Below are 27,813 nucleotides of genomic sequence, written 5' to 3' on the forward strand. Positions count from 1 at the left end.
TCTCCCAAATCTTTCTGTCTTCCTTGGCCACTGACCCCTTCTTTGGGCTGTTTTACTCCTGGTGGGTATCACATTTACCGTGAAGCTCATGACTCAACTCAGGGTTTTTCACTTGCACAAACCCCCCCCCCCAAGGCCCTGAGAGGGACCCTAACAACATGGTCCGGCATGGTCACGTAGTTTTATAATATTTGCAAAGAAAGATGTTTTGGCAGCAATTTGTCAGGAAGTGGTCTATTTGCATTCTGACTTGCCCTCCACTGCATTTCCCCTTGTGCTTGGTGGTGCTGGTGTGACCGGGCGTTCAGAGACTCTGATCAAGGGTAGGTTGGGCTAGGGAACGCATTTAGTGGGATATGTTGATACAGTTTGCAGTTACGTCCATATAGAGTTAAGTCAGTGCCAGCATCTTGGTGTAGGAATATCTTTCAGGAATCCCTCTGTGCCCACCAGGTCAACTCACGGTGTTATGACAAGTAGCAGGGCCGACCCTGTGACTCATGGAATGTGACAGCTAAGACATCATGGACAGTTGATGAATCTCATCATTTCAAAGCATGGAAATTTAGTCACCACTTAAGAAAACTGGAAATTCCCCCAAATCTTAGAGCTCATATACAGAGGAATACCTAATAAGGTTTTTCCCCAACCTGACAATAATCCTGAAATTTTATGACATTAGTGATAACTCATTTAGAAGGTGAAAGAAACTTTGAAAATATCAGCCATACGAAAGGAGCAACCGTATCAGAGGAAAGACTGAGTTATCTTTTCCAGTGTCTTTCAAAGACTGAATCAGCTTTAAATTCTGTCTGCAAAAAATTATATTACAAGATTGTCAGAGAAGAGATGATCAGAGATTATGCAGTCCCTTCACGTGTTGGCTACCCACAGTTTGCCAAGCAGCTAATTAGTAAAAATGTTATTTTTATGAGTATTGTCATGTTTGTGGCATTTGCCAGCTTTTTATAATTTTTAATGTGCTGCCATTTTCTGATTCAAAAATACTTATTTTCATACCTAATTTTATGCTCATAATTTCCTATTTTTAAGGAACACCCCCCTCCCCAGCCTGGATTCTCTCAGGCCCCCTTTCTGCTTCAGCCTCCACATGGTGACTGCCCCATCTTCCCTCACTCGCCCAGTGTTGACTTGGTGCTGGTTTAATGATTATCTTTGCAGTAAAACCAGCACACTCACTGCCCAGAATTGGGTTGTAAGCTCCCTGAGGACAGTCCCCTGACTCAGAATGCCACACATGGGGCCAGGCCCACCAGAAACACTTCATAAATGCCTGTCAAAATATCTGTCTGAAATGGGACCAGCGTTCTCTGGAGCAGGTGACCCCGGCAGCCTCTCAACAGTGGGGCACTTCAAAAGTGGGACACGCCAGGGACCTGCAGTTTTTCTAGGAAGAGACATGTTTCTGCAAAGAGAGGATATGAGTTCTGGTTGATGATGTGATCTAGGGTGGCTACCTGGTCACCAAGGAGAGAAGGCCCTTCTCGAGGTCAGGGTGGGCAGGGCTACTGAGCCTGGGCTCCGACCCAGACAGAAGCAACGTCGGAGATGGGCTGGTTTGCCGCCCTCCTCTCCATCCACGCAGCCTGTGCTTCTTCCGTGCCCTAGGGAGCAGTGGCCTCAGTGCTACTCACCCAGCAGCCTGCAGTCCCCACATGGCTTTTGTAATGTGCAGTCACCCTGCCTTCAGCCTCTTCTGCCTGCAGACCCCAGAAGGCACAGCAAATCCAATGGCCCCTGTCCTCAGAGGCCCAGAGACTAGTGGGGGAGGCAGAGTGAGTTTCCATGCACCCAGAGTGCATTTCAGCAGGAGCCATAATGACAACAATCTTTGCTGATGGAATAGAGGACAATGGACCAAACTACAGCGAGGAATCACCTCACACTGGTCAGAATGGCCATCATTCAAAAGTCACAGACGATAAATGCTGGACAAGTGGTGCTGGGAAAGCTGCTTGTAAATCAATGAAGTTAGAACACTCCCTTATACCATACGCAAAAAATAAACTCAAAATGGCTTAAAGATTTAAACATGAGACAAAAAAGACACTATAAACCTCCTAGAAGAAAACATAGGCAAAACATTCTCTGACATAAGTCTTAGCAATGTTCATCTAGGGCAGTCTACCCGGGCAATAGAAATAAAAGCAAATAAACAAATGGGACCTCATTAAACTTATAAGCTTTTGCATAGCAAAGGAAACTATAAGCAAAACAAAAAGACAACCTACAGAATGGGAAAAAATATTTGCAAATGATGCAACTGACAAGCGCTTGATTTCCAGAATATGCAAACAGCTCGTACAACCTAATAACAACAACAACAAAAAACCCAATCCAAAAATAGGCAGAAGACCTAAACAAGCAATTCTCCAATGAAGACATACAAATCGCCAATAGGCACATGAAAAAATGCTCAATATCGCTAATTATCAGAGAAATGCAAATCAAAACTACAATGAGGTTTCACCTCACACCAGTCAGAATGGCCATCATTCAAAAGTCCACAAACAATAAATGCTGGAGAGGCTGTGGAGAAAAGGGAACCCTCTTACACTATGGGTGAGAATGTAGTTTGGTGCAGCTACTATGGAAAACAGTATGGAGATTCCTTAAAAAACTAAAAATACTTACCATATGATCCAGCAATCCCACTCCTGGGCATATATCCAGAGGGAACTCTAATTTGAAAAGATACATGCACCCCAATGTTCATAGCAGCACTATATACAATAGACCAGACATGGAAGCAACTTAAATGTCCAATGACAGATGACTGGATAAAGAAGATGTGGTGTGTGTGTATATATGTGTATACACACACACACACACACACACACACACACACACACACACACACACACACACAATGGAATACTACTCAGCCATAAAAAAGAATGAAATTATACCATGTGCGGGAACATGGATGAAATGAGAGATTATTATACTAAGTGAAGTAAGTCAGACAGAGAAAGACAAATACCGTATGATATCACTTATATGTGGTATCTAAAAAAAATGACAAAAATGAACTTGTTTACAAAACAGAAACAGACTGACAGACATAGAAAACAAACTTATGGTTACCAAAGGGGGAATGGGTAGGGGAGGGATAAATTGGGAGTTTGGGATTAGCAGATAACAAACTACTATATATAAAATAGATAAACAACAAGGTCCTACTGCATAGCACAGGGAACTATATTCAATTTCCTGTAATAACCTGTAATGAAAAAGAATTAGAATATATATATATATATTTATAACTGAATCACTGTGCTGTACACCAGAAACTAACACAACGTTGTAAATCAACAATACTTCAATAAAAATTTTAAAAATTAAAAAAGACAATGGGCAAACAGGTTAGTATGTTTCCTCTCCCAGGTAAATGTGTTAACAAGGACTTTACCTAGCATTTCCCAGAGCGTATCCTGAGCAAGATTGGTCCCCAAGATGCACCTCGAAAAAAAAATGGTTATGTGGACAAAGAGATGTGGCAGGTGCTACATCCTTAATCCCTGAGACTCTGTAAATAAACCTGTTGGTTGCTACCAACCTGTCCCAGGGGTGTTTGTCCAGACACCTCACCTCTCCATTAGCATCTCTGGGATGTGGGACTGTTTCAGGAAACACCGCCTTAACTAAAAGCAGTGACTGTGGGTAAGCCTTTCACCAGGACAGGCAGGTAGTCAAATTCAGCATCATCAGGGCTTTTCAGGCTCCTTCTACCAAGTTCTGCCTGCAGCTACTTCCTTCCTACATAGAGGCTGCACCCTGGTCAGGGGCCTTCCTGCAGCCAGAGCCCTGAATGACCACTGCCTCCTTTCCTAGACTCCTGCCCTTCTTGGGACCCTGTGAGAGAGGGACTCTGACACCTCTCGGTAAGCTTTCTCCAGCCCAATGCCAGTCCCCTCCCACAGCCATTTGTGTAATGAAGCCACCTGAGGGCTCTAAAATCTGTCCTTCCAAGTTCCACCTGATCCTGGATGGAAACAAGCAAGACAATGAAGGGTCTCTTACTTTTCTTAGTCTGTGGATTCCATCTTAGTTATCTTCAATAAAGGTGGCGGTTTATACCTCAGTCCCTTCCGAGAAGTGAATAGCCCAACGAAGTGCCTTTTATTCTTCCAGGCAGGCTCTCTGCAAGCCGGACAGGAGAGAAATTTAATCCTCTGGTGAGGGGATGGTGTGTGAGCAGAAATGGGGTGGCTGGCAGCAGGAGGGAAACTTTGGGGCTGAACTGTCTGCTGAGGGACTTGGTGACCTTGGTACTGTCATTGGCCTGCTTCAGCTTCCCCAGTCACTCCCGGCAGGGGCAGTAACAGGGTCCACCTTGTGAGACTGATAATTGAAAGAACTCAGAGAGAGCTCAGGTGGCACCTAGCACATGGTCAGCACCTGGAAAATATTATACACATTACTTGGTGGTGCTTGGGGATGAATATTCTCTTTGTGAAACTGAATTAGAAGGAATGCACTGAAGCCCTAAGTCTGACCTCTAGGTTGGCCCTGGGCAAAATGAGCAGCCCCAAGGGCCCGGCTACCACACGCAGCATCAAGGTGGTGTCAAACAGAAATCTGCAGCCACGCCCGACACCTGATGGACCCCCCAGGTTTCAGAAGGCTGGACTTGACCGTGGCGGCTACCTTTGTTTTGCGATTCAAACAGGGCCAGCAAACTTCAGTCTCCTCTTGACGGGTAGTCAGTGTCTGAAATTCCACCACAGGCGTACCAGTCATTCCTTTGGCTTAAATTTTTATCCAGTTCATTTACCGCATTTAAAGCGGGTACCTACCCTGCATGGCAGGTAGAAATAAAACAGCTGGTCCCTGCCTTCAGGGCACCCCCTCCTATGGAATTGTGAATCTGGAGATGAAGGGGTCCAGGAACACAAAGGCTTACCAGCTAAGCCAGACAGAGAGAAGGGGCCTACAAGAATTTCCCCAGATATAAAATGATAAAATGAATACCTATCTTACAGGATTGTCAGGAGGTCAGCTGAGCAAAAGCTGGCAAAATCCTTTACACATAATGGATGCTTAACGAATGTTAGTTCCTCCCCCTTCTAACTGGATCTCAGTTATTTACACCTGGGAGTTAATGAGAGGAGGGTTTGCTGGAAGGGGAAGATGAGAGAGGTGCCCTGATTTGGGGACAGGAGTAGGGGACAGAAAGGGAAGCCTTGCAACTCAGAGATCAGGTTCTCTGATCATTTTCCCCCACAAGGCCAGTCCTGTGATTCAGTCGGATCTCTGCCTGCATGTCCCCTTGTCGGAAAGGCCTGGACCACCCACACAGCCCATCACTCTATCTCCTTATCTTGCTTTATTTTTTATTCCTAGCACTCTCTCCACCAGACATCTTATACATCTGTTTGTTCAGCTGTTTTTCCTACCAAAAATGTACGCTCCGTGATTACAGGGTCTTGGTTTTGTTCCCTGCAGGGATGGAATCTCGGCACTGCCAGCTGGGCCTTGGTTGGTGACCCACCTCTCTATACTTTTTTCATAGAGTCATTTTGATAATTAAATGCACTGATAATACGGCAGCACCTGGTCCAGTGCCGAGCGTATCCTAAGTTCTCTATAAATGGCAGCTGTTGTGATTATTGGTTATTGTCCAGTAAATGTTTACCTCCCGTGGGTCAGCCGTCTGGAGAAGACCGCTGTGGCTACTCAAGGATTCCTCTCATTTGAGCAGAGCCAGAAATAGAAGCCTGCACTAACTGGGGGACTGTGAAAATACTGCTTACCTTTCCGAAGGCGATGAGCCGAGCATCCCTAGGACGCCGCACTGGGGTCACCTGGGGAGTTTTCAAATGACTGATGCCTGCCTGGGTCGTCCCCTGGAGAAGAATCTGATGCAATCTGCTTGGTGGGTGGCCTGAGCCTTGGGATTTTAAGTTCCCCAGGTGCCTCTAACATGTGTCAGGTTTGAGAGCTGCTGTTCCAGGGTGCTGCCAGATTTCCCCTTGAAAATCAGCGAGACAGATCTCTAATTATGGCCTGGCGGTTAATGCATCTTCCTAAAAGGAGTCATTTGCTCACAGACCGGCCGATTAAAAATTAATCGCCTTGGCCCAGCAGGGCCCCTCACTTAGAGAGAGTGCTAGCGGCTGTGATGCAGAATCCCAGGACGCTAGTGCCCCACAGAGGGAAGCTTCCAGACCAGCAGCATAAGCCGACTGGAAAACGGAGGGGCCAAGGCAGCTGAGCCAAGCCTTCCCCCCACCCAGCTATCTAACCAGCCCAGCCCTGGTGAGGATGATGGATGGCAGTGGAGCCAATGATCCTGGCACATCTCCGAACAAACTAAACATTTTGTCATGTCTTTGAACTGTAGTAGAATTCAGTTGATGATTTGAACCCCAGGAGGATAATGTCCAAAGCTTTCATCTGTGGTGGTGAGCTCTCGCTGAATTAGAGGATAGCCACATTTGAAGGAAGTGCTTTTTAGAAAGAAGCCCAACTCCATTGCCCCCTATTTCCTGCTGTTTAAAAGAAGAACATGGTGCTGAGTGAAATAAGCCCGTCACAGAAGGACAGTACTACCTGTTCCACTTACGCAAAGAGTCCAATTCAGAGGGACCGAAAGCAGAACTGTGGTCGCAGGGGCTTTGGGGGAAGGAGTATGAGGAGCTGTTGTTTTAACGGGTACGGATTCAGTTCTGCGAACGGTGGGGATGGTTGCACAACAATGTGAATGGACTTAACACCACCAAACTGTACTTAAAAACAATTAAGGTGGTAAGTTTTATGTTATGTGCATTTTCCCGCAATTAAAAATAAGTTATTTTTTAAGATAAACAACATGGTCCTGCTGTATAGCACAGGGAGCTATATTCAGTATTGTGTAATAACCTGTAATGGAAAAAGAATATATATGTATCACTGAGTCACTATGCTGTACACCAGAAACTAGCACAACACTGTAAATCAGATATACTTCAATTAAAAAAGTAAATTAAAAAATAAGTTTTTTTAAAAGCAATTCTATCATAATAAAAAAATAAAGGGAATGGACCACATGGGAGCTGTAGGCCTAGAGGAGCTTAACTGAGCTTTTGGTTGATTTCCATGGAAACCAGGGAAGAGATGAATTTCACTGGACAGGATTCCCCCCCCCCCATTCCCCACCCCCTAGAGCATGGAGTGGGGAAGGGGCAGCCCTGAGAAAGGAGGGCAGCAGATCAGCATTTAAGACATCTTAGAAATTAATGAAAACTCAGTGCCACTGATGTAACCATACTGTTTCATCACTATGTGTATTTTAGCTGCATAAACAGAATGCCCAGGTAGCTCACCAACGCCTGTGTTGCACACTGGGCTTTTAAGACTGTGTGTTCCTTCCTTCAGCCTGAGAGATTCCCTGCTGCATATTTTCATGGAAATGAGTTTAACAGAATGAGTTTGAAGTCAGCAATGAGAAAGGCTATTCTGCTGTGGTGTTATTTCTTTTCCAAAAGCCTTCTAACATGCCTGACATGGATATTGGCACAAATAAGAATTATACCTCCAGAGGAAAGAGACGAGGGAGAGGGAGGCCCTGTACTTCTGCTTAAACTGTGCCTCTGGGAGGGTGGTGTTTTTCTAAATGATCTTTTGATGAGTGTCTGTAACACAAAGAATTAACCCCTATTACAGGTCAGTCTGCTGTTCAGTTAGAGAAATCTGTCTGGCCTGTGAGCAAGGCAAGTCATAAATCCCTCGGGCAGGACAGGATGTTAACGATCACCCAGGGCCTTGCTGGTCCGAGGGCGGTTCCCTGACCTGCAGCATCGGCATCGCCTTGTTTGCCTGATGAAATGGAATCTGCATGTATTCAGCCCAGGTCCCCAAGAAGTCAAGCACACACCAAATTCTGTGGAGCTGTGCTCTGGAGGGTGGTGTTGGCACATCTTCCCATGAGCTTGTCCGTTCTGTGCTTGCCTGCCTCGGCCTGTCTAGGAGCCCAGCCCCTTTGGACAGCGCAGTGGCTTTAGAGGGCTGTCTTAAATGTGAAAGGCAGTAGAGCTGCATATTCAGATCAAAGGTGCTACATTCGCACAACCTGGGGTTGAATCCCAGCTGTGCTGCTTACAACCTGTGTGACCAAGCCTGTGTGACTACAGATAGGTTGCTTACCCTCTCTGTGCCTCAGATGCATCCCATCAAATGACTGTAATGAGAGTCCCTACCTGATGGGGTTGTTGCAAGGATGCAATGACTTAATCCATACGAAGCATTAGAGCAGTTTGAGGATCTCGGTAAATGTGAGCTGTTATTATCATATTGCCTGCACTTCTGCCTCACACTTTGGCTCACATCTGTCCCCAGAGCCTCAGAGAACAAGCTTAACCCCTCGTCCATAGGCCAGCCTTGCCCGTGTCCAAAGGCAGCTCTCGTGGTCCCCGCAATGCTCTCCAGGCCCAAAGTGCCCAGTCTTTCCCATTCCTCGTGTGACGTGCTTTTGATTTCCCCAGCACGCCCCCTGGGAGATCTGCTGGAGACCTGCACCCTCCACAAAAATCAGCATCCGTGCAGCAGCCCCCGCTGACCTCATAACGTGGAAACTTTTTACTTGTCCATAGCCTGATTTATTTTTCCCTTGACCCAGTTTCTTCCAGATCAGACAGGAGTACAAGGAGTACATGTGTGCATTCCTACCTGCTTCCAAGTGTGATGCCTGGGGACCTTCCCCAGGCCTTCGGAGCCTGTTAACCCCCTGCTACCCAGAGAGCAGCATCTTTGCTGCCAGCCCAGCTTACAAGCCTTTCCAGGCATCCAGAGACGGGAGTGCAGAGACTGCAGTTGCTCCAAGGGCCCCACCAACCTCTCCCACTAATCAGAATCCGCAGGGGCCCCACTCCAGGCACAGGTCTGCCTGTCCTACCCACCAGACCCTCATCCCCACTCTGCAACCCTCCACAGCTCCCTGCGTCCTTCCTGCCAGTTCTCAAACTGGGAGGGGCTGAGGGTTCCTTGGGGGGCTCATCCAAGATGGTGATCAGAGGACTGCAGGTCTGTAGCTTTGGCCAACCTACACATCTCACGATCACTTCCCCTGCAGGGGGGTCCTTGGGGACCCCTGACCTTCAGAACAAAGGTCATTCTCAGTGCCCCCACCCCACATCCCGTTTGTCCACATGTCCAGATGGTCTGTCCTCTGAGCACATTCTAGGTCTCCCTGTCTCAACCTTTACTCCCACTGTCTCCATCACCACCTCAAATGTCCCCCAGCACAACTATCCAAGATGTCCCCATCCATGATGACCAACTCGAACCTCATCTCCATGACACCTGTGCTGACCGCCCTTAGGACAAATACCACCCTCTCTGTGCTCTGAGCATGCCTCTCCCTTGGGGCTTACCACTGACTCTAGTCTGCGGAGTAGTGGAGGTCCGGCAGTGCCCAGGTTAGAGTATGGGTGGGCTCTGAAGCCAGACACCCTGGACCACCTCCCAGTCACGTGACCTTGGGCAACTTGTGTCCCTGCTCTGCAGAGAGCCTGCATCGAGGGGCCGATGGAGGGACTGCTGCATGAATTCCGGTAAAATGCTAACAGTGCCCAGCACAGAGCACATCCTACACAAATGCTGGCTGAGATAATTTCCTGGGCCTTCTGATCATCTTCTCATATTGAACATTTCACCTCTGTAACCACATGACACACTCTTTAAAGACAGGGGTGATCTTAATCATCTGCATTTCTGCCATGCAGGGATGACACATGCTGGCCTCCCAGGACACATGTCAGAGACTTCTGGTTGGGAAGGTGACATTTCAGAGCCCCCCGGCCCCCCTCTGTCCTGACTTGGAAGCGGGGGTGGCCCTAAACAGCCATTCAGTGTGAGCCGAGGAACAACCCTTCCCGCCCTGTCATCGCTCCCACCCCCACCGCACGCACAGAGCTACAGCTGACTCCGCTTTTATTCTTGGAGACTCTTGTCCTCATTTAAATCCGCCCTATCTCTGCAAGGGCCCAATAGGCACATTCTCATTAAAGGGTGAAGTCGGAGGTTTATGGGACCAAGCCTTCTCCCCCAGCCTTCCAACTCCCAGACCTAAGAGATGGGCTTGGGCTAGCGGAGGCCCAGAGGGCAAGCGGAACGGAGCTAAGGCCCACCCAGAGCCACGGGTGGGCACCCACCCTTCTGGGGGTGAGTTTGACTGACGCTGTTCTGAATTCCCTGGCAGTCAGCTGGAACTGAATGTGGTTTCCTGGCTAGAACCTTCTGAAAAATACTCAGAGCTTTAATGATAACTTCCCTCTGGATCTGTGGGGGCCCCTAATTACCCTCCTCCCAGGGCAGCTGCTACCAGACTATTTCCAAACACCTTTGAGGCTTTCAGAGTCAAAGCCTCCCACTGGCTGGACGTGACTCTAAAAGGCCAGCAGAATGGGCTGATTGGAGTGATAGCTGAAGCAGCCCAAAGGCTCTCATGGCAGGGTCTAGGCAGGAAACTATGTCCACTGCTCTTCTGGTGCCTCCAGATCGGCTTCTCACCAGGAACACCAAGGGACAGGGTAGCAGGAGGAAAGGGACTCTAGGAAAGGGTGATTCTGGTCTTGCCTCTTGCAAGTGGAGAGGTGGCCACAGAGAACTGGGGAGGGAGTGTCCGCTTCCTGTCTCTGCAGCACAGCGATGTGTGATGCCCACAGGACAGTGCACCCTGCCTGTGCCCGCTGTCCCACCCAGCGGTCAGCCCGCTGATGGCCGAGCCCCCAGGGAGAGCAGGTCTGATCCCTGAGGACGGCTTCCTCTGCACCTAGGTGAAGCTAAAACTACCCTCATGCTGCAGGCTTGGGCAGAAAAACTAGTGAAGGGTTTCTGCTGAGCCAGCATACTTCCTGATTTATGGGCCCTTCTGATAAAATTGAGTCCCCACTCCTGGGTATTCTTTAAAGATTTTTTTTTTAAATTCTAGAAAATTCTGACTTTCTCCCTATCCACTCAACTGAAACTCCTCTCTTGAATTCAGATCACCAGTATGGTGTTGTGGGCCCCAATGCCTCTCCTGCTCAGACACCCAGGGCAAGACCCCCACCCCACCCCGTGTCTGCCCCACAGACCCAGGAATGGAGCCTCCCCTCTGTTCCCATCCCCTCTTCCCCAGGGCTCCTCCTGCTTCAGAGCGTGGCCGAAGACACAACACCTTCCCAAATTCTCTGCCCGTGGCTTCTGAAACCCATCAGGAAATCCCCTGATTGGAGGGACAGGGAACCAGAGGGAAGCAGCTAGTTGTTGACAAAAATCCAGCAGGTTCTTGGTTTTCATTCAAAGGTTAAGAAGAGCTGGGGGTGAATTTTCTTAGCTGTTATCCTGGCCTGGCCCATCATTCTGGCCCAGGGGCAGCCTTGCCCATGCCAACATCTTTCTTTCACTTTCAAGGCAGGTGTTTCAGAAGGAAGCCCCCCGACCCCACCATCACCCACTTCTCTTCAGCCTCAGACTCTGCACATAGGCAGGTGTTAATTACAGGGAATTCCATTCCATGAGAGACTTCTCATCTGCACATCAGAGTAAACTCGCCTGTTTACTCTGTCACCTCTCCTCCGGGTGCTCTGCTCTAGTCCTCCTCTGACAGTCTCAGCCTCTGACTAGAAAATAAAATCGGACCATTCTTTACTTATAACCCACCCACCCAGATGTGAGCTTCTACAGTCTGGCTTGTCTTTCATTTTTAGAATCAAACTTAAATGCCTAACAAACTAGTGTCCTTGCAACAACATGGATGAGTCTAGATGCACTACACTAAGTGGAGGAATTTAGACTCAAAAGGCCACACACTGATTCCATTTATATGATGTTCTGTGCAAGGCAAAACTAGAGGGATGGAAAACAATGGTTTCTAGGGGGCTGGGGATGGGGGCTGGGGACCAGGAGGGGACATGAGGGGACGTGTGAGATGATGGGATTACTGTAGACCTTGATTGTGGTGGTGGTTACATGATTCTACACTTTTGTCCAAACTCACGGAAATGTACACTAAAAGAGCAAGTTTTACTGTGTATAAATTGTGCTTCAATAAATCTGACTTTAAAAAAAATTACTTACACTTGCCAATCCTTTTTGGAACAACACAAGGCATAAGGCAAAAGCTGCCAACTTTTGTAAACCCCTCAGCCACCACTGAAAGTGGGAATTGGAACTCTCCATAAAGCAGGTCTGGCAAAGAAGAGGATCAGTGGTTCCTCCAGAAGGTACCCCATTTTGAAGGAGGCTCAGACCCTGTGAGACGTTCCTTATCCATCCATCCATCCATCCATCCATCCATCCATCCATCCATCCATCCATCCAACAGTGTTTATTGGACACTTCCTAGGAGGCAGACTTGGGGCTAGGCAATGCAGAAACAGCTGTGAAAGAAGGTACAGTCACTGCCCTTGAGGGGCGATCAGTTGTCCCAGGGGTGAGGGACTGCAGAGAAGCAAAGAAATAGCAACAAAACAGGCACCCTGGAGCTCCCAGGAGGGGCATCCAGCGTCATTCCAGGGAGTCGGGAAGCTTCTGAGAGGAAGCAGGCCTGAGTGTGAGTTCGCCACATGGTGGGTGTGAGGACATCCATCCGTGGAAGGTGCTCGTGCAGGGGCCCAAAGGAGAAAGGGTGCACATTTAACAAGCTGCAAGGAGCTCATTTTGAAACATCGAAGCCAGAGACAGGGTGCACTTTTAGTCTTTTTTTTTCTTCCTTCCACTAGTTTGAGGCTCGGCTCTGAGGAAATATGTGTCACAGAGGAGAGAGGACCACTGTAACTCAGGGCTCTCAGAAGGTTGTAAACACAAGACATCTTTGCTCAACGAATAAAGAGATTTTGGATGAACTGACCAAAAGCTCCTGGGTACTTGGGCTTCCCAACTTTTCATGTTTTAACCTGTGTCCGTGGCACTTTTTTACATCAGCAAAGGGGAAAATTAGATGCTCAACTGGAAATTACAACAGCAAATAATAAGACTACCCCTAGAACCATGCATTGGATTCTGCCCCCTGCTGCCAACTGTCTGACCTTGGCCGCCAGATAGGTCTTTTTTTTCACTTTCAAGAGATCGACCCAGACAATCCAGACAGACATTTCCCAGGTTTCGCTCTTGGGCCGGCTTTCTGCATTACGTAGAGAACAATTTCCAAGTTGCCTGGCTCTGTTTTCCTCTCTGTGCTAAAACACCTGCGTCATCACTGTATCCCACAGTGAGGGATTTCACCCCGGGCCACACATTGAGCAGTGGCTGAAACCAGTTAGAACATCTGTCCCCCAAAAGACACTCTGTAGAACTCCCAGGACCCTCTAGGCCTGAGGAAGGAGGCCTGAGTGTGCGTTCAGGACACAACCAAAGCTGCGTCCACTCGCCATTCAGAGCTGCTTCCGAAAGCCCTTCACCTGCACCCGGTATGAAGCCGGCTTCCTCCATTCTCAGCCGGGGCTTGATTTCTGGCATTAGAGCAGCATTTATTTAATCATCTGCACCAAAGAAACTGGCTTGATTTCAATTTTACAGCTATTTCTCAGATTCAGCACTGAATAAATGAATTTCCAGGGTCTCATCGTTGCTCTGTTGATGTGATAAAGAACTCGAGCCTGGCTCCTATTTGTCCATCTTCCTCCTAGATGAGGGCAGAGCGTTAGGCATCGTTAAGTCAAGATGGGGTGGAAAAGCATTCCTCCTAAAACGCTGGCACCCTGGATTCCTTTCTACAGAGGAGAACTCTGGGGCCTCATAAGATTCTCCCACCAAAGCCTGTGAGCCCCACGAACCAGCCTGAGCCCCTCTGACCAGATGATCAATGAGAGAGGATGGAGAGTGGGAAAGGTCCTGTCTCTCTGTGAAGGGAAATGAGGAGAGGCAAGAGGGGGAGGGTGTCTGCAAAAGGCTGATCGCTGGAACCCAGGATTTTGTCTTCCAGGGTCACCTGTCGGAAGGGTTGGTAACGAAGTGGTACCGCTCGCCACGCCTGCTTCTCTCCCCTAACAACTACACCAAGGCCATCGACATGTGGGCCGCCGGCTGCATCCTGGCCGAGATGCTCACGGGGCGCATGCTCTTTGCTGGTAAGCTGCTCCCCTTGCCACCTTTCTTCCCCTCTGGTGTTGCCCAGTAAAAACATGCTCGTCTTTCTCTTTGACCTTAGCTCTGTGGTTTTTACAGCACTACTTGGAGGCACTTCATTATTTCAGGCAAAATACTGGAGAGGCTAAAAATAGCCTTGTGAGCACTAAACTTTCAAAATTAAGTAATCACTTGTACTCAAACACCTTGAGGTTGACCCCTGAAAACATCCACCCTCCATTTTCAGCTCTTCCCACCTCTGTGAGAGGTCAGTCTGGGGCGCTCATCTGGAGAGAGGGCCCCACAGGGGGCTCCCAGAGTCCCTGAATGGACCCTCCATGAGCCAACTGCAGAGAGAGGCCCAGGGACTCGTTCAGAGCGGACCCTGATGCTGCAGGCACTTTCCGGGTCAGCATTCATAGCATTTACACACGCTTAGTGCTGCACGGGGCATTGAGGGGGGGCAAGGGAGAGTCCCACCCTTAGCCACTGGCTCCTGGAAGACTGGAATCCCATGGGAATCGGTGTAAGCGCACTGTGCAGCTGAATGAGTCAGGGGGACTTCTTAAGGAAGATGGGGCTTGGTTGGATTTAACCTGGTAGAGGTAAAGGGCAAGGCTACTCATGCAAAAAGGGAAAGTGGAGGGAATGGGAGTAAGAGCAGTTAGGAGGTCAGAGGTGACAGCAAGGATTTAGACCCATCCCAGCAGTGTCAAAGCTCTGATACAGCCTCAGTGGTGACCGGGGTGTACAAGACAAATTCGGTTTCTGAGATGCAGAAAGACTGAATGAGGGTGGTATCCATGCCCAGCATCCAGCATGATGCCTGGCAGGGAGACGGCGCTGCCCCATAATTATTTGTTGAATGAATCAGTGAATGAATGAATGGATGAATGAGTGAGTGAATGCTTGACTCCATCCTGTCCCACAGACCTGGCACAGCCTGTCTTCCTCCCTCTGCCCAAGGGAGCACAGAGACAGTGTGCTCGCAACACATCCCAAACTTGTTATTCCTGATTCATTTTTTCTCCTACTGGGAATTGAAAAGGTAAGACTCACCCCTAGCCTTAAAATCACTTCCTTCCCCAGCCTGGCAGAGGACACGCACAGAGGCACGTGGGAAGGGGCACTTGGAAAGCCTCGGGCCAGGCTGTCCCTATCACGTTAGCGCTGGCTGACCCAGCCTGTGTGAGTCTGGTTCCTTGCAGAGGCACAGATCACCAGGGGAACGGACGAGCCCCCAAAAACCACCCCTTCTTTCTACGATTGACAAAGCCAAGCCCCAGAGATGGCATGCGACTTGCCCGCGGTCACAGAGCAAGTTAGTGGCAGCAAGAACCCAGGTCCCCTGGCTCCCAGCCCTGCGCCGCTCCACCCGTTCTGGGTCGCCCTGCACAGGCTCCTGGAGCTGTGCTGGTGCTTCCGCACACCCTGGCCACGTGGGCAGCATGCTTCACCCTCTGGTGTTTGCCTCCCCAGGGGCTCATGAGCTGGAGCAGATGCAGCTCATCCTGGAGACCATCCCCGTGATCCGGGAGGAAGACAAGGACGAGCTGCTCAAAGTGATGCCCTCCTTCGTCAGTAGCACCTGGGAGGTGAAGAGGCCATTGCGCAAGCTGCTCCCTGAAGTGAACAGTGAAGGTACAGGAGCCTGACAGCTGGGCTGGCATCTGGAGGCTGACGTGCTGCATTCTAGGGGCCAGGGCAGCCAGTCTCTTCTGAAAGGACCAAGCAGAGTCCTAGACACAGAAGCTGGGGACCCCCCTGGCAGCGGACATTTGCCCTCACAATTTCCAGGCCAACTTCAAGGCAGTCACTGGTGGTCCTCCACACTCTGCCCCAGACTTTGCTTCCTTGTCCTTCCTTCTCACTTGCCTCCCTCCCTCTCCTCCTTCACCCCCTTTACTTTTTTCCCTTGGAAGGTGTGATATGGTTTCATCAGCTTCAAAGCCAGACCCAGGCTCAGTTCCCAGTTCCACCAATGACTAGCTGTTTGGTGTTGGGCAAGTTTCTTAACTTCTCTGCATCTCAGTTTCCTTAACTGTAAAATGGGTATAAATAATATATGTCACATACGGTCATGGTGGCAAGCAAGTAAAACAGAATTTGGAAAGCCACTGACATAGGATATTTGCTCCATCATCTGAGATGTTACATCATCACCAGCTCATATGTGCTGGAGGCTTCCTTGGGAAACTCCTCTATCGGGTAGGATATAGGTTTGGCCAATTTTCAAAGAAATACAGATTCTCAGTAGCTTCAATAACATTAAGTTCTTATTTAAGGAAAAAGGAGTTAAGAAGTTTATTTCTTTCTCATGTAACAATCCGAATGCAGACAGTCCAGCACCAATGTGGTAGACCTGTTCTACAGAGTCATCCAGGGGCCCAAGCCCCTGCTTTCTCGTATTTCTGCCACCTTAGGGTGTTGTCCTTACCACTTAGAGGGAGGTGGGGAAGAAGGGCGGGTCTTCTTGCCTTTAATGTCATGAGCCAGAATTTGCACACTTCACCTCCATCTGTGTCCTGTTGGCCAGACCTTAGTCACAGGCCCCACCTCACTGCAGTGAGGATGTGAAGTGGTTTCTCATTCTACACCATGTCCATTACTGTCAAAAGAGGAGAACAGACATGCGGTACAAACTAGCCATCTCTGCCCCACTCCTTCCCATCAAGAAACCAAGAACTTGGACCAGCAGTGTCTTTGGCCACGATCCCTATTCAATCAACAAACTGTCTCAGTTTCTCCATCATTAAAGGGGGGGGGGCAATTTGATTCCCCACAAATTAAGGCTCAGCCCATCCACATTTGCTTTGATTCCTAGGCCTCTAGAAATTCCACCATGTGAGAAGAGGCTCAGAATTCTCAGGAATCCCAGATCAGGGATGTCACATATGTCCGTTTACCCCAAACAACCACACACACAGCAGCCCCTCGGTGACTTGGCTCTGAGTGTGGTGGGCTTGTCTCGGAGAAATCAGAATTGGTGCCTGATAGACAGTAAAGTTCGCACTGTCACCACCAGCATCAGCCAACATTTATTAATTACTGGGGAGCTGTGCCAAGGATGGAAATTCAGAGACATAAGAGACGGTCTCGCTGAGAAGACAGGGAGGACCCGTCAAAGATGAGTACGCAGCCTAAGGAACACGTCCTAAGGGGCCAGCGAGAACTCTGGGTATCTGGGGAGGGGAAGAGGGCCATCAAGCACTGAGAGGGACAGAGAGCTGGCCTGGAGGAGTGGAGAGGGCTCAGGTCAGGGGGACGAGTCACTAAGCGGTTGTAGGAAGTGAAGCCACAGAGAGGTGAGAAGGGCCAAGAGGCCGCAGGCTTTGACTGCCCTGCTGACGCATGTGGACTTGGTCCTGTAGCCAAAAAGATGTTCATGAAAGCTGGGCTTGCTTCACTCTCTAATGTGCCAGCTACAACCAAAGTCTCTCATCTGCCCCTGCGCTTGAAAAGTGGCCCCAGGCCGCCTCTGGCCTTAGGGTAAGGAGGTATCGCTGAAAGGAAATTTCGGGGGGAGAGGGCATCAAGCGCACCTGCCCAGAAGAGCCAGCTGGTGACCCCGGTTTATCCCTTTGCTGGACGTTCCAGGCCTGCGGGGGGCCTCTCTGGTTTTCACCCTCAGAGGCTCAAAGGACGCAGCCTGGGTGGACTGTGTCCCTCAGCAGCCATCACACCACAGGTGCAGGACGAGGGAGCAGGGCCAAGGCCACCCCAGGGACATTCAGTTCAGAGCTCCATTTATAACAAGAAGTCATTATATCACAAGTGACAGATGTGATGAGGAAACCTAATACACAAACAAAAAAAGGACTGCTCTGACCACAGCAGGGGCAAGGTGCTCAGGGGCCTGCCCACCTGCTTCTCAGTCTCCAAAGACTCCCCTGGGAATCCTTCCAGAACCCCTGAAGCTCTGAGAAGCCCCACTGGGAACCCACTGGGGCCACAGGAAGATGATAAGATGGTCCAGAAGCCTTATTATGTTAGAAGCGCCAAAATGTGGGGAGGTTGAACTTAGAAAAGGAATTATGAGTTAAGGTGAAGCTAGTGCTGTCGCAAATAAACCTGAAATCTCTGTGGCTTACCTGCCAGCAGTGTGTTCACTACTCACCTCAGGTCCAGACAGAGTCGGGGAGCCTGGGTTATGCCTGAGACTCAGGCCACCTGCCATCTTCAATCACAGCTTTCAAGGTCCCCCCAGGTACCAACTTCCAGCTGAAGCCAGGGGAAGAGAGAGCAGACACTCCTGCAGGAGGCTTTTATAGGTCTGGACTAGAAGTGGGGTAGACACATTGCTTCCACCCCCTTTCCATTGGCTGCAGTCACACGGCCGCTGCTAACTATAGGGGAGGCTGAGAGATGCAAGCCAGTTGTGTGCCAGAAGGAGAGGGGGCTCGCATGGGACATGACTGCTGTCTTGAAACATGAGAGGAACAGTCATGGGGAGGAGACAGCACGCTGATGTAGGGGGGACCCCAGAGGGCAGAGCTAGGCTCGCAGGAGGGAGTTCAAGGGGCAGATTTAGGTGTGCTATAAGGAAGGATCTTCTAATATTCCGGGTTCCCCAGAAGTGTCTGGGCACCTGCTAGAGGACCAGAGCACTGGGGAGTGATCAGAGTTCCTGCAGCTTAACTGATCTTTCATTGTAGAATGATGGCGCAGAATCATGTCCTCCTGGGAGGCCAGTGACCTTCAGATTCCATCAATTTCCTGAATCATTGATGAATTTTTCTGCAGAGGGGTTCAGAGAGGGTGTGAGTGGCTGGGTCATGGTGTGGGCTGAGTCCCAGCCCGAAGCCCTCGGAGGGGACAGCCACCCGGACCTTGAGCTCAGTGCCTTTCCTCCCTTTCCACGTGGGCTATAACATGATTAGCCAAGTCATGATTTCCTTGGAGCCTCCAGTGCTGAGAGGTAATGCAAACCTCTAGGTTAGCTTTGCCCTGAGATAACCCAGGGCCGAGCTCATAGGGCAGGCGGGCGTCCCCACCCCGCTCAGGAGGAAGGGCACCAGCTCCTGCGCAGAGCTGGCGTCCCGCCAGTGCACACCCATCATGCCTCCCGACTGCTGACACCTTGATCTGCTTTCATGCTGGTCGGCACACAGTCACGGCTCAAGGCTTCTAAGTGCCCGTCCCCATGCCCAGGGTCAGCTGCCAGGGCCGCCCCTTGATCTAGCCACTGAAGGGTTACTGCCTGGAACATCAGGGTGAATAAATGTTTTGAAGATGGCCTTTATTTGTCAAATCTCCAGGGACAGTATATGGTGGAAAGGGCTCTGGACTTAGGAGCCCCAGACTGTCTGGCCCTGTGCCACCCGCCCACCCCCATGTGACCCTTCTCAGTGGTGTTTTACTGCTGTGTTCTGATAGGAGCGCCCACTCAGCAGCATTCAGCCCACGACAAGTGGGAGTTTCCCCACTTCGGAGGTGTGTCCCCCGCTGGGTCTCAAAGGACCCAGGGGGAGCCCCAGGTGCCCTCAGAAGGAACTGTGTGTCAGCACATCCTCAACTGGCTTCTTCCCCATTCTCTGCCAGTGCTTCCAGGGGTCCCTGCCACCTAAACTGCCACCACCCTGCTCCCTGTCTCTCGAGAAATCCAGCCTAAGGCAGAGTTCTAGCCCTGGACCTCCTGTAATCAGCAGTGACCGTGAGCAAGTCACTGCACCCCTCTGGACCTCTATCAGTTCACTTGCGGAGTCAAAAAGCAGCATCTCCTGTGAACTCATCTCTGGATTGTGGGGAGGATCATGAGAAAGGAAATGGCTAAAAGCCTTTTTTACAAACGGGAAAGTACAGACACGAGGTGGCGTCACCACGCTGAGGAGTCTCATTCTTAGCTTGACAGGGGCACTGAATGACCCCCCCTGTCCTGCTCTGCTCCCCACAGCCATCGACTTTCTGGAGAAGATCCTCACCTTTAACCCCATGGACCGCCTGACTGCCGAGATGGGGCTGCAGCACCCCTACATGAGCCCCTACTCTTGCCCCGAGGACGAGCCCACCTCGCAGCACCCATTCCGCATCGAGGATGAGATTGACGACATCCTACTGATGGCCGCCAATCAGAGCCAGCTCTCCAACTGGGACAGGTGTGCTTCCAGGGCTCCAGCCCACATGCCCATTTCTGTCTGCCTCTGATCCTCCATGACCTTTCCTTCTGTCCCCCAAGTTCTGTAACCTGTGGGGAGCTTTCCCCAACCTAGCTCCTGCCCTGTCTCCTGTCCCCAGACACGCCTGGTAGATGACCAGCCATGTCCTGCATGTGTGGTCAGGGACCTTCCTTTGTGCAACACAGCCACCCCCCGACCCCGGGTATGCTGCCCACACAATACGACGTTCAACAGACATTCAGCAAGCATGCAGGAGCTCACTTCTAGCAAGCCGGGGATTTGCCCCAGGAAAGCAAAATGCAGCCACGCAAGACAAGAAAACAATGAGAAATTTACCACCACGCAGCACCTTCATGCCCTTCACATCATCTGCCCCTCCTGAGCTGCCAGGAAAGGAGGCACCATGATTATTATACCCATTGACACACGAGGAAGCCACAGCTCAAGAGAGGTTAGAGATTGGCACCATGTCACATAGCTAACACCTGGCCCACGTGGGGCCCTCCCCAGTCTGCATCCATGTCAGACTGCTGAGCAATCACTCTTTCCTGCTCAACTGGGCCTCAGAACCCTTCTCTACACAGTGTGCCTGGAAGGCACTACCCAGTGAATCAGCTGGGTAGAAGATACATTTTCAGCCATCGCCGCGTACACATACAATGCTCTCTCCAGTCCCTTCCCGTTCTGACGTTCCTAGATCAGGCAGCTAAACATTTGGGCATCACCATCTGCTAATACTTGGAGGGAGCACTGAGAGCTGCTTGTTTAGAAATAGAAGTTGAGGGTTTAGCAGCTCGGACTCCAAGGGGGCCTAAGCGGGAGCCCTGCTGTTGGGAGAATGTGACAGCTAGTTACATAAGTGACAGATGAGCAGTTTCTCCTTTTCAGTCATTTGACAGATGATGGGTTTCAGATTGAGGAGGCTCCGAGGGAGGGCCAGAGCAACGTTGCTGTTTTGGGACAGGTTTGTTGGTTTGCTGTTGTTGACTGTCGTTATCAGGAGTGGCCAGCAAATAGAGATGAATGAAGACTCTCTCTCCTGCTGCCCCCTCTTCTAGGCTTGCACTTGACTGTGGTCCCTGTAGCCACCCCTCCCCCCAGTGAGGTTTGTCCTCTGCTTCTTGTGGCTGTGGCATAGGGTTGATAGCAGGAAAACAACAGGGTTCCCTTGGCCACTGCCCATCAATGCTGACCACATCTAAACCTGGTTGTGCTCTGCCCCCGACCTCTCCCATCACACCTGCATGAGAAAAGCGGATGACAACAGCAGAGACAAACCCCTTCCTACTGGCCCTGCTTTGAGCAAACTGCTCACCTCTGAATGCTAGTGTCCTCACCCGTGAGGTGGGTGAGAACATTCGCTCCACAGGGTTGCTCTGAAGACAGCAGACAACTTACATTTGGCCCTTGGCGTGTAATAGCCAAAGGCGACGGTCTTCCTCATAGAAATCATTGCAGTTTTGAGGACCCTCATGGGAGGAGGCAGTGTTCACCTCCAGGAGTGACTCCCACCCTAATGGCATCACGGGGAGGGCGGGCAGTGCCAGGCCTTCCCCATGCCTTGAAAACCACAAGGTGTGGACTGCAGCTGCCCACCTGCCCCCTCACGCAGCCTAACCTGCCTGTCCTTGGCTTTTCCTGTGTGAACACTGAACCTCCTGTTCCCAGAGCAGCTGACTGTTGCCTGAGGCTTCCTCTGTTCTTCTTGCCTGCTCCCTGACCCCCACGGTTCTGCACAGAACACCTGGCACGGGGAGGGAGGGCTCAGCCCGAGCTAATGGCCTGCCCACCTGCCCACCTGCCCTTCATTTGCTCTTGGCTAGCTGACTTCGCTCTTCAAGGCTGCAGGACAGTCGACAGAGGGCAGAAGTCCAAGGATCTGCCTCTGCTGAGGGCGTCATCTTTCCATAGGCCCTGCTCTGCCTCTGTCGGGGACCCCAGCCAGATCCACTAGGGATCTGTCGGGGACCCCAGCCAGATCCACTAGGGATCCCCACTAGGGATTTCTTGGCTGCACCTTAGAAATACCTGAGGAGGTGTGAAAACCATGCCAATGCAGGCCTCCACCCTAGACCTATTGAGTTAGGATTCGGGGTGTGGAGCAGGCATGGAATGTCATTAGAAATTCTCCCTTCCACAGATGGTTCTAATCTGAGCCAGGACTGGGGAGCACTCTTTAGGGCCCTGCTATTCAAAGTGTGGGCCAAGGACCAGCAGCTTCTGCCTCACCTGGCAGCCCATGAGAACTACATGATCTCAGACCCCACCTCAGATCTACTAGATCAAAACTTGCATTTTAACAAGGTCCCCAGGTCATTTGTGTGCACCTCAGAGTTTGAGGAGCAATGCATAGGTGGACCCACTAGAAAGTTCCATGAGGACAGGGATTTTGTTTGTTCACTGCTGTGGCTGGTAATGCCCAGAACAGCACCTGGCACACAGGAGGCGCTCAAGAAGTATCTGTAGGATGTCGAATGAATACAAAAGACGACCAGAGTTAAGGCAAACAATGAGCCCCTGTACCTGAGCCCTGGCGGCTCACCATTGCTTTGACCCATCACCCTCCCACCGTGGGAGGTGGCGGAGAGGAGCTGGAGAGACCGGGAAGGAATGGAAATCCAGCCAGTGGGTGGCAGACAGGGATTAGGGAAGTTGGCTTCCTCTGAAAAGCCATTCCGGCTGGGGGATCCAATCGCCATCCTGCCTTACCCTTACAGGTACCCCGTGAGCCTGTCTTCGGACCTGGAGTGGCGGCCCGACCGGTGCCAGGATGCGAGCGAGGTGCAGCGCGACCCGCGCGCGGGCTCGGCGCCGCTGGCGGAGGACGTGCAGGTGGACCCGCGCAAGGACTCGCAGAGCAGCTCGGAGCGCTTCCTGGAGCAGTCGCACTCGTCCATGGAGCGCGCCTTCGAGGCCGACTACGGGCGCTCCTGCGACTACAAGGTTGGGTCGCCGTCCTACCTGGACAAGCTGCTGTGGCGCGACAACAAGCCGCACCACTACTCGGAGCCCAAGCTCATCCTGGACCTGTCCCACTGGAAGCAGGCGGCCGGGGCGCCCCCCACCGCCGCGGTGGCCGCGGTGGCGCCAGACGCCGGGGCGCATGACGATGAGCCGGCCAGCCTCTTCCTGGAGATCGCGCAGTGGGTCAAGAGCACGCAGGGCGGCCCGGAGCGCGCCAGCCCGCCCCCCGACGGCCCTGAGCGCCGCCGGACGGCCTCCCCACCCGGCCGCTCCGCCCCTGTCGACGGGGGCGCCAGCCCCCAGTTCGACCTCGACGTGTTCATCTCCCGCGCCCTGAAGCTCTGCACCAAGCCCGAGGACCTGCCAGACAACAAACTGGGCGACCTCAACGGCGCGTGCATCTCTGAGCACCCTGGCGATCTCGTGCAGACTGAAGCCTTCTCCAAAGAAAGGTGGTGAGGGCCGAGGGGGCGCTCCAGGCCATCCTGGAGATTATGCCGGGAAAGCCGGGCCTGGCAGGAGGGGGCTGCCTCCTTGGCACTTCCACTACCCCATCTGCCCCTCTCTGCTGCCTTGGGGTTAGCAGAACATAAGAAGGATCCGAGGAGCGAGAGGAATGTCCATTTCTTAAACTGCCTTAATAACTAGCCTTTAACCTCTGGGAGCAGGTTTGAACAGGAGCCTAGTTTGGGGGTTGATCCTTTTCCCAGCAAAGAAGAGGCCCTTGCGTTTTTTTAAATAGTGGTGCACAGGGAAGAAACATGTCTTAAACAGCAGTCTGCAGGCCCCACCTGGGTGGCTGTGGGCAGAGGAATCTTGCAGGCATGGTGTTGAAACCGTCTGGCCCAGCTAGGCTCAACTGGCTGATGAGGAAGGACAGTGAGGCGCAGAGGCAAAGTGACTTGCTTATAAGATCAGGGCCTAGTCAGTGTCTGGGCAAGCCTTGACTCCCAGTCTCCTGGCCCCCAGGTCGGTGTCTGTCCACAATACAATGTCTTCCTCTACTGGGATCACTCTGGCTTTGTGGTCAGAAAACTTGGTCCAAGAGGTTTCTTCCCTGTCTGTTACCATCTGACCCACTCCCTGTGCTTTTTATTCAGAGCAATGTCCCTTGAATTATGAAATTAGAAACTGAGCCAGTTTCTTTCGCTTCTTCACCAAGCATATTTTTTTTCTGGCGCCTCAAGTATTTAAATATTCCCATCTGCCTCTCCCCCGTAGGATTTGCCTCACTCCTGTGTGGTCTGAAATCTGGGTTTCAGACCAGACCAGTTTGGGGTCTGTGGGTAAAATAACTCGTTCTCCCAGGCCTGGGCACCCACCTTCTCCAGAACTTCCTATGCACTTTCCTGACACACGCGCAGACACAAAGACATAGCTCTGGTTCCCGAGGGAACTTCAGACACGGGTGAGTTTGAAGACAGCAATTCCAAGAACCCCTCCAGCCTGCCCACCCACCCCCCATACACACACCCCCTCTCCAAGCCTACCGTGAGAACTAATGTTCTCAGCACGAATTGCTCACTTGGAGGACAGCAATGAGGTGCCTGCCACAGAGCAGATGCATTAGGGGAGATTCACCCACGGCCCATCCGGCTTCATTAATACTGCCCCTGATTCTGATCATCCACTTAACCCTGGCACAGAGCAGGCCCTGAAGAAATGCATTGGAGAGCAAGGGGTTTTGGGGACAAGGAATCCAGAAAAGTGGGAGGGTATGAAAGGTGGGGTGCCAACAGCGAGGGCCCTGAGGGGTCAGGCACCAGCATGGGGACCCCACGACAGAAGAAAGGACTCGAGACCACCATGTCCCTCATAGCTGCAGCCTGGATGAGTTTGGAGCAGGCAAACCCAGAGCCGCCCTAGCACACACAGCCTGGGGCCATCAGGTGTGGGCACAGCAGGCCCCCTGCAGAAGCATAGAGACCAGTCCCTTGGAAATGCTCTGCCATCCCCACCACTGGCTCTCCCCGAAGATGCCCACAGGAGGTCCAGCCAGTCTGTAAACAGAGGATTCCCCTGTGTTTATCCTAGGCTGTGTTCACCCTCACCTCAACAGCACCTTAAATCTAATCAGCTAACTAGGATTTGTACAGTGAAACCTGCAACATGTTAGAAACTTATATTTAAAGACAATTAATCATACTCACCAGTTTTTAAATGGCAAATATGTAAATATGAAGTGTTTGGGTTTTGTTTGTTTTTTTTTAAAAGAAAAGGAAATGTACACCGCTCCTCATGTGCCATTTGTCCTCAGAGGGTGGTTTTACTTTTTTGGTAAAGGAACAAGCTTCTGATCTTGACCAGAAGTTCATATATAATTGTTATTACAGAGGAATTGCTATGACTACTCATGTTTTAAAAAAATCTATTAAACGTTATTACACTTGATCGGGATGGGCCAAATAAAGTTTTATTGGAACAGATTTGTTTGTTCATGTACTTATTACCTCATTTATTTACGTATTATCTGGTCCTGTCTTTGACTGCAGTTGAGTCATCCGAGGCTGGCTGGCTTCTGCCTGCACCCATGATGGCCTGTGTTTTTAGGGGTTGCAGTTAGAGGGGAGGAGATGGGAGAACCTACCCCGATTGGTAATCAGGGAAGTCATTCCAGAATCACCTAGGTCAGGCCCGGTGTTCATACTTGTAGATTTCAAACCATTTCTTGGAACCAACTCCAAATCTTCTGACCAAGGCTGGTCCTTGGTCAGACAGCTTCTGCCTAACTCAGTGTCCAATCTGTACAGTAAGGAAAGTCGGATTGGGCACTGGCTTAGTTTCCTTCAGGAGAAAACCCTAAGACAGAGAATCAAGTGCAAGTAATTTAGGGGTGGGAGGAATGACCTTAGGAGACACTGACATGGTGATGGGGAAGTGATAAAGAAGAGGAGGAAGCCAATAAAGGATGCTTGTCACCATTGTGGGCAAAGCAGCTTTATCCCAGTGGGGAGCTCCATTAGGCAGAGCAGAACATCCGCCTCTGGGCTTTCCTACCCTGCCTGTCCTTGGTGGCTGACCAGGCTCCTGGGCTGTTACTTCCCCAGCACCTCTGGCCTGCCTCCTGCACAGCAGCAGAACAGGCTCCAATGGCCAGAGAAGGGCCACAGGCAAAGAGCCACAGGTGCTGCAGGGGGAAGTTGGAGTGGCACGCGCAGAAGGATGAGGGCCAAGGGATCTTGGCAGACAACGCCCACAGGTGTCAACAGCGGGATTTAACATGAAGAGCATTCAGGACCCGGGCAGAGAACACTTGCTACTACTGGCAATACACTTGGGTTTTCTCAACCCTTCTTAGCCCCTCCTCCCTTCCTACAAGAATTAAAACTGGTCCCAGAGCAGGAAGCTGCAACTAAAGCTCCAGTAATCAGAGCTGAGAGAAGCTGGAGGTACCGAGATAGGATGGGACTTGGAAGCCTCTACCAGAGTGCTTGCACCTGGGCAAACAAAGAAACTACAAGTGACTAAAACTAACGGCACGCGTGTACAAGCTGCAATTATGAGCAGTAGGATACAAAAAGGCCACGAGCAAACTGCCATTTCTGAGATGCCAGGAGCAAAAGCAGGGTACTGGGCATGATCCCTGCACACAGCACCACCAAGGGGGTGGGCAGACCACCTAAGCTGTGCCTTCTGTCCAACCTACAGATCCACCCCCGTTGTTACCCCCCTTTAAGGACCCAAGCAGCATCTCTCCAGGAGTGAGCAAGGGCACCTGCTTCTTGCTTTCATTCCCTTGTGCTGTAGCATGAACTCCAATAAAGAAGCCTTGCTTGAAATTCTCATCTGGGCTCTTATCAGTTTCTATTGATTGGAGAGTCCAAGGGCCCGGGTCGGTAACAATGTTGCCTGAGCTGGGTTGTACCTAAGCAGCCCGTGGCTATTCCTTTCAGTGTCCTAAATGTCCCAAGCCCACCATCAGTGTCCCCGCCCCTAGTCCCACTAATCCAACTCTGGGGTAAGCAATCCTGTTGAGAAGTTTTGGTATCAAACCAGTGTGGGTCTTTGTGTCAGAACCTCCTGGCGGGCCTGTGGCGTGAGTACAGAGCTGTGTTCTTGCCTGTGTGTAGGACCATGTTGGCCCTTAAGACTTAGATTTTGCTTTTTTACACTAAGAACTTCACTAAGACCACATAAAACCCTTCCAGATTTTGACATTCAAGATCTCAGAGTTCAAGTTACTTTGCCTTCCCTGATGTCTCTTGCTCTGCACGTTCTTGACTAACAGGTGTGTTAGCACGCTTATGCCTTGACACCTTTTAGCGCCCCGTGCCTAATTCCCATGGGAATGACAATGTGGCAGGGTTCTGAGTACAACCCACAGTCAGGAAACAGAGCCTAACCCACCAGAGGACTGAACCCGCAGCCCCAGTCTCCCTGGCCCAGGGGTCTGGCTGGGCGGCTCAGCTGCAATCTGGCTCATTTCATTTTGTGAGCAGTGACTGTCTCCGTTCCACTCAGGAACCAGGAGGAGCATCTCAGCATTAGAATGACACCAGCCTCAGGGTCCTTACCGTGGGATCGGATTGGCCCTCGGAGCACCTACTCCACCCAGCTCCTTCCGTCAGGCTTAGTTGGCAGGCTTGTCGCAAACAGGCTCTGCTGTGGGAAAGAGCAAATGTATGAATGGCAAGTTTGTGTCGAAAAGCAAAACCTCCTGTTCAACAATTGTTCTGCCCTC

General features: G+C 51.0%; 1 protein-coding gene and 1 long non-coding RNA gene across 4 annotated transcripts in view; one reads left to right on the forward strand and one right to left on the reverse strand.

Moving 5' to 3' along the window:
• MAPK4 (mitogen-activated protein kinase 4) overlaps positions 1 to 25,558 on the forward strand; it is a 148,043-nt gene extending 122,485 nt beyond the window's left edge. For both annotated transcript variants that reach the window (XM_031441892.2, XM_064480342.1), the window contains exons 3-6: positions 13,910 to 14,054; positions 15,532 to 15,693; positions 19,946 to 20,147; positions 22,886 to 25,558. In XM_031441892.2, the coding sequence (XP_031297752.1) occupies positions 13,910 to 14,054; positions 15,532 to 15,693; positions 19,946 to 20,147; positions 22,886 to 23,591 (1,215 nt within the window). In that variant the 3' untranslated portion in view covers positions 23,592 to 25,558. The remainder of the gene's footprint in view (positions 1 to 13,909; positions 14,055 to 15,531; positions 15,694 to 19,945; positions 20,148 to 22,885) is intronic.
• LOC116149787 (uncharacterized) overlaps positions 1 to 27,813 on the reverse strand; it is a 38,772-nt gene that overhangs the window by 7,016 nt on the left and 3,943 nt on the right. The window contains exons 2-6 of one of the 2 annotated variants that reach the window (XR_010378173.1): positions 27,647 to 27,734; positions 5,778 to 5,995; positions 4,672 to 4,734; positions 4,045 to 4,164; positions 3,434 to 3,483 (exon numbers count right to left, since the gene is read on the reverse strand). This is a non-coding gene — a long non-coding RNA (uncharacterized LOC116149787). The remainder of the gene's footprint in view (positions 1 to 3,433; positions 3,484 to 4,044; positions 4,165 to 4,671; positions 4,735 to 5,777; positions 5,996 to 27,646; positions 27,735 to 27,813) is intronic. The other variant, XR_010378174.1, reaches the window with a different exon arrangement.

Source organism: Camelus dromedarius, chromosome 28 (genome assembly GCF_036321535.1).
Source record: "Camelus dromedarius isolate mCamDro1 chromosome 28, mCamDro1.pat, whole genome shotgun sequence".
Classification (NCBI taxonomy): domain Eukaryota; kingdom Metazoa; phylum Chordata; class Mammalia; order Artiodactyla; family Camelidae; genus Camelus; species Camelus dromedarius.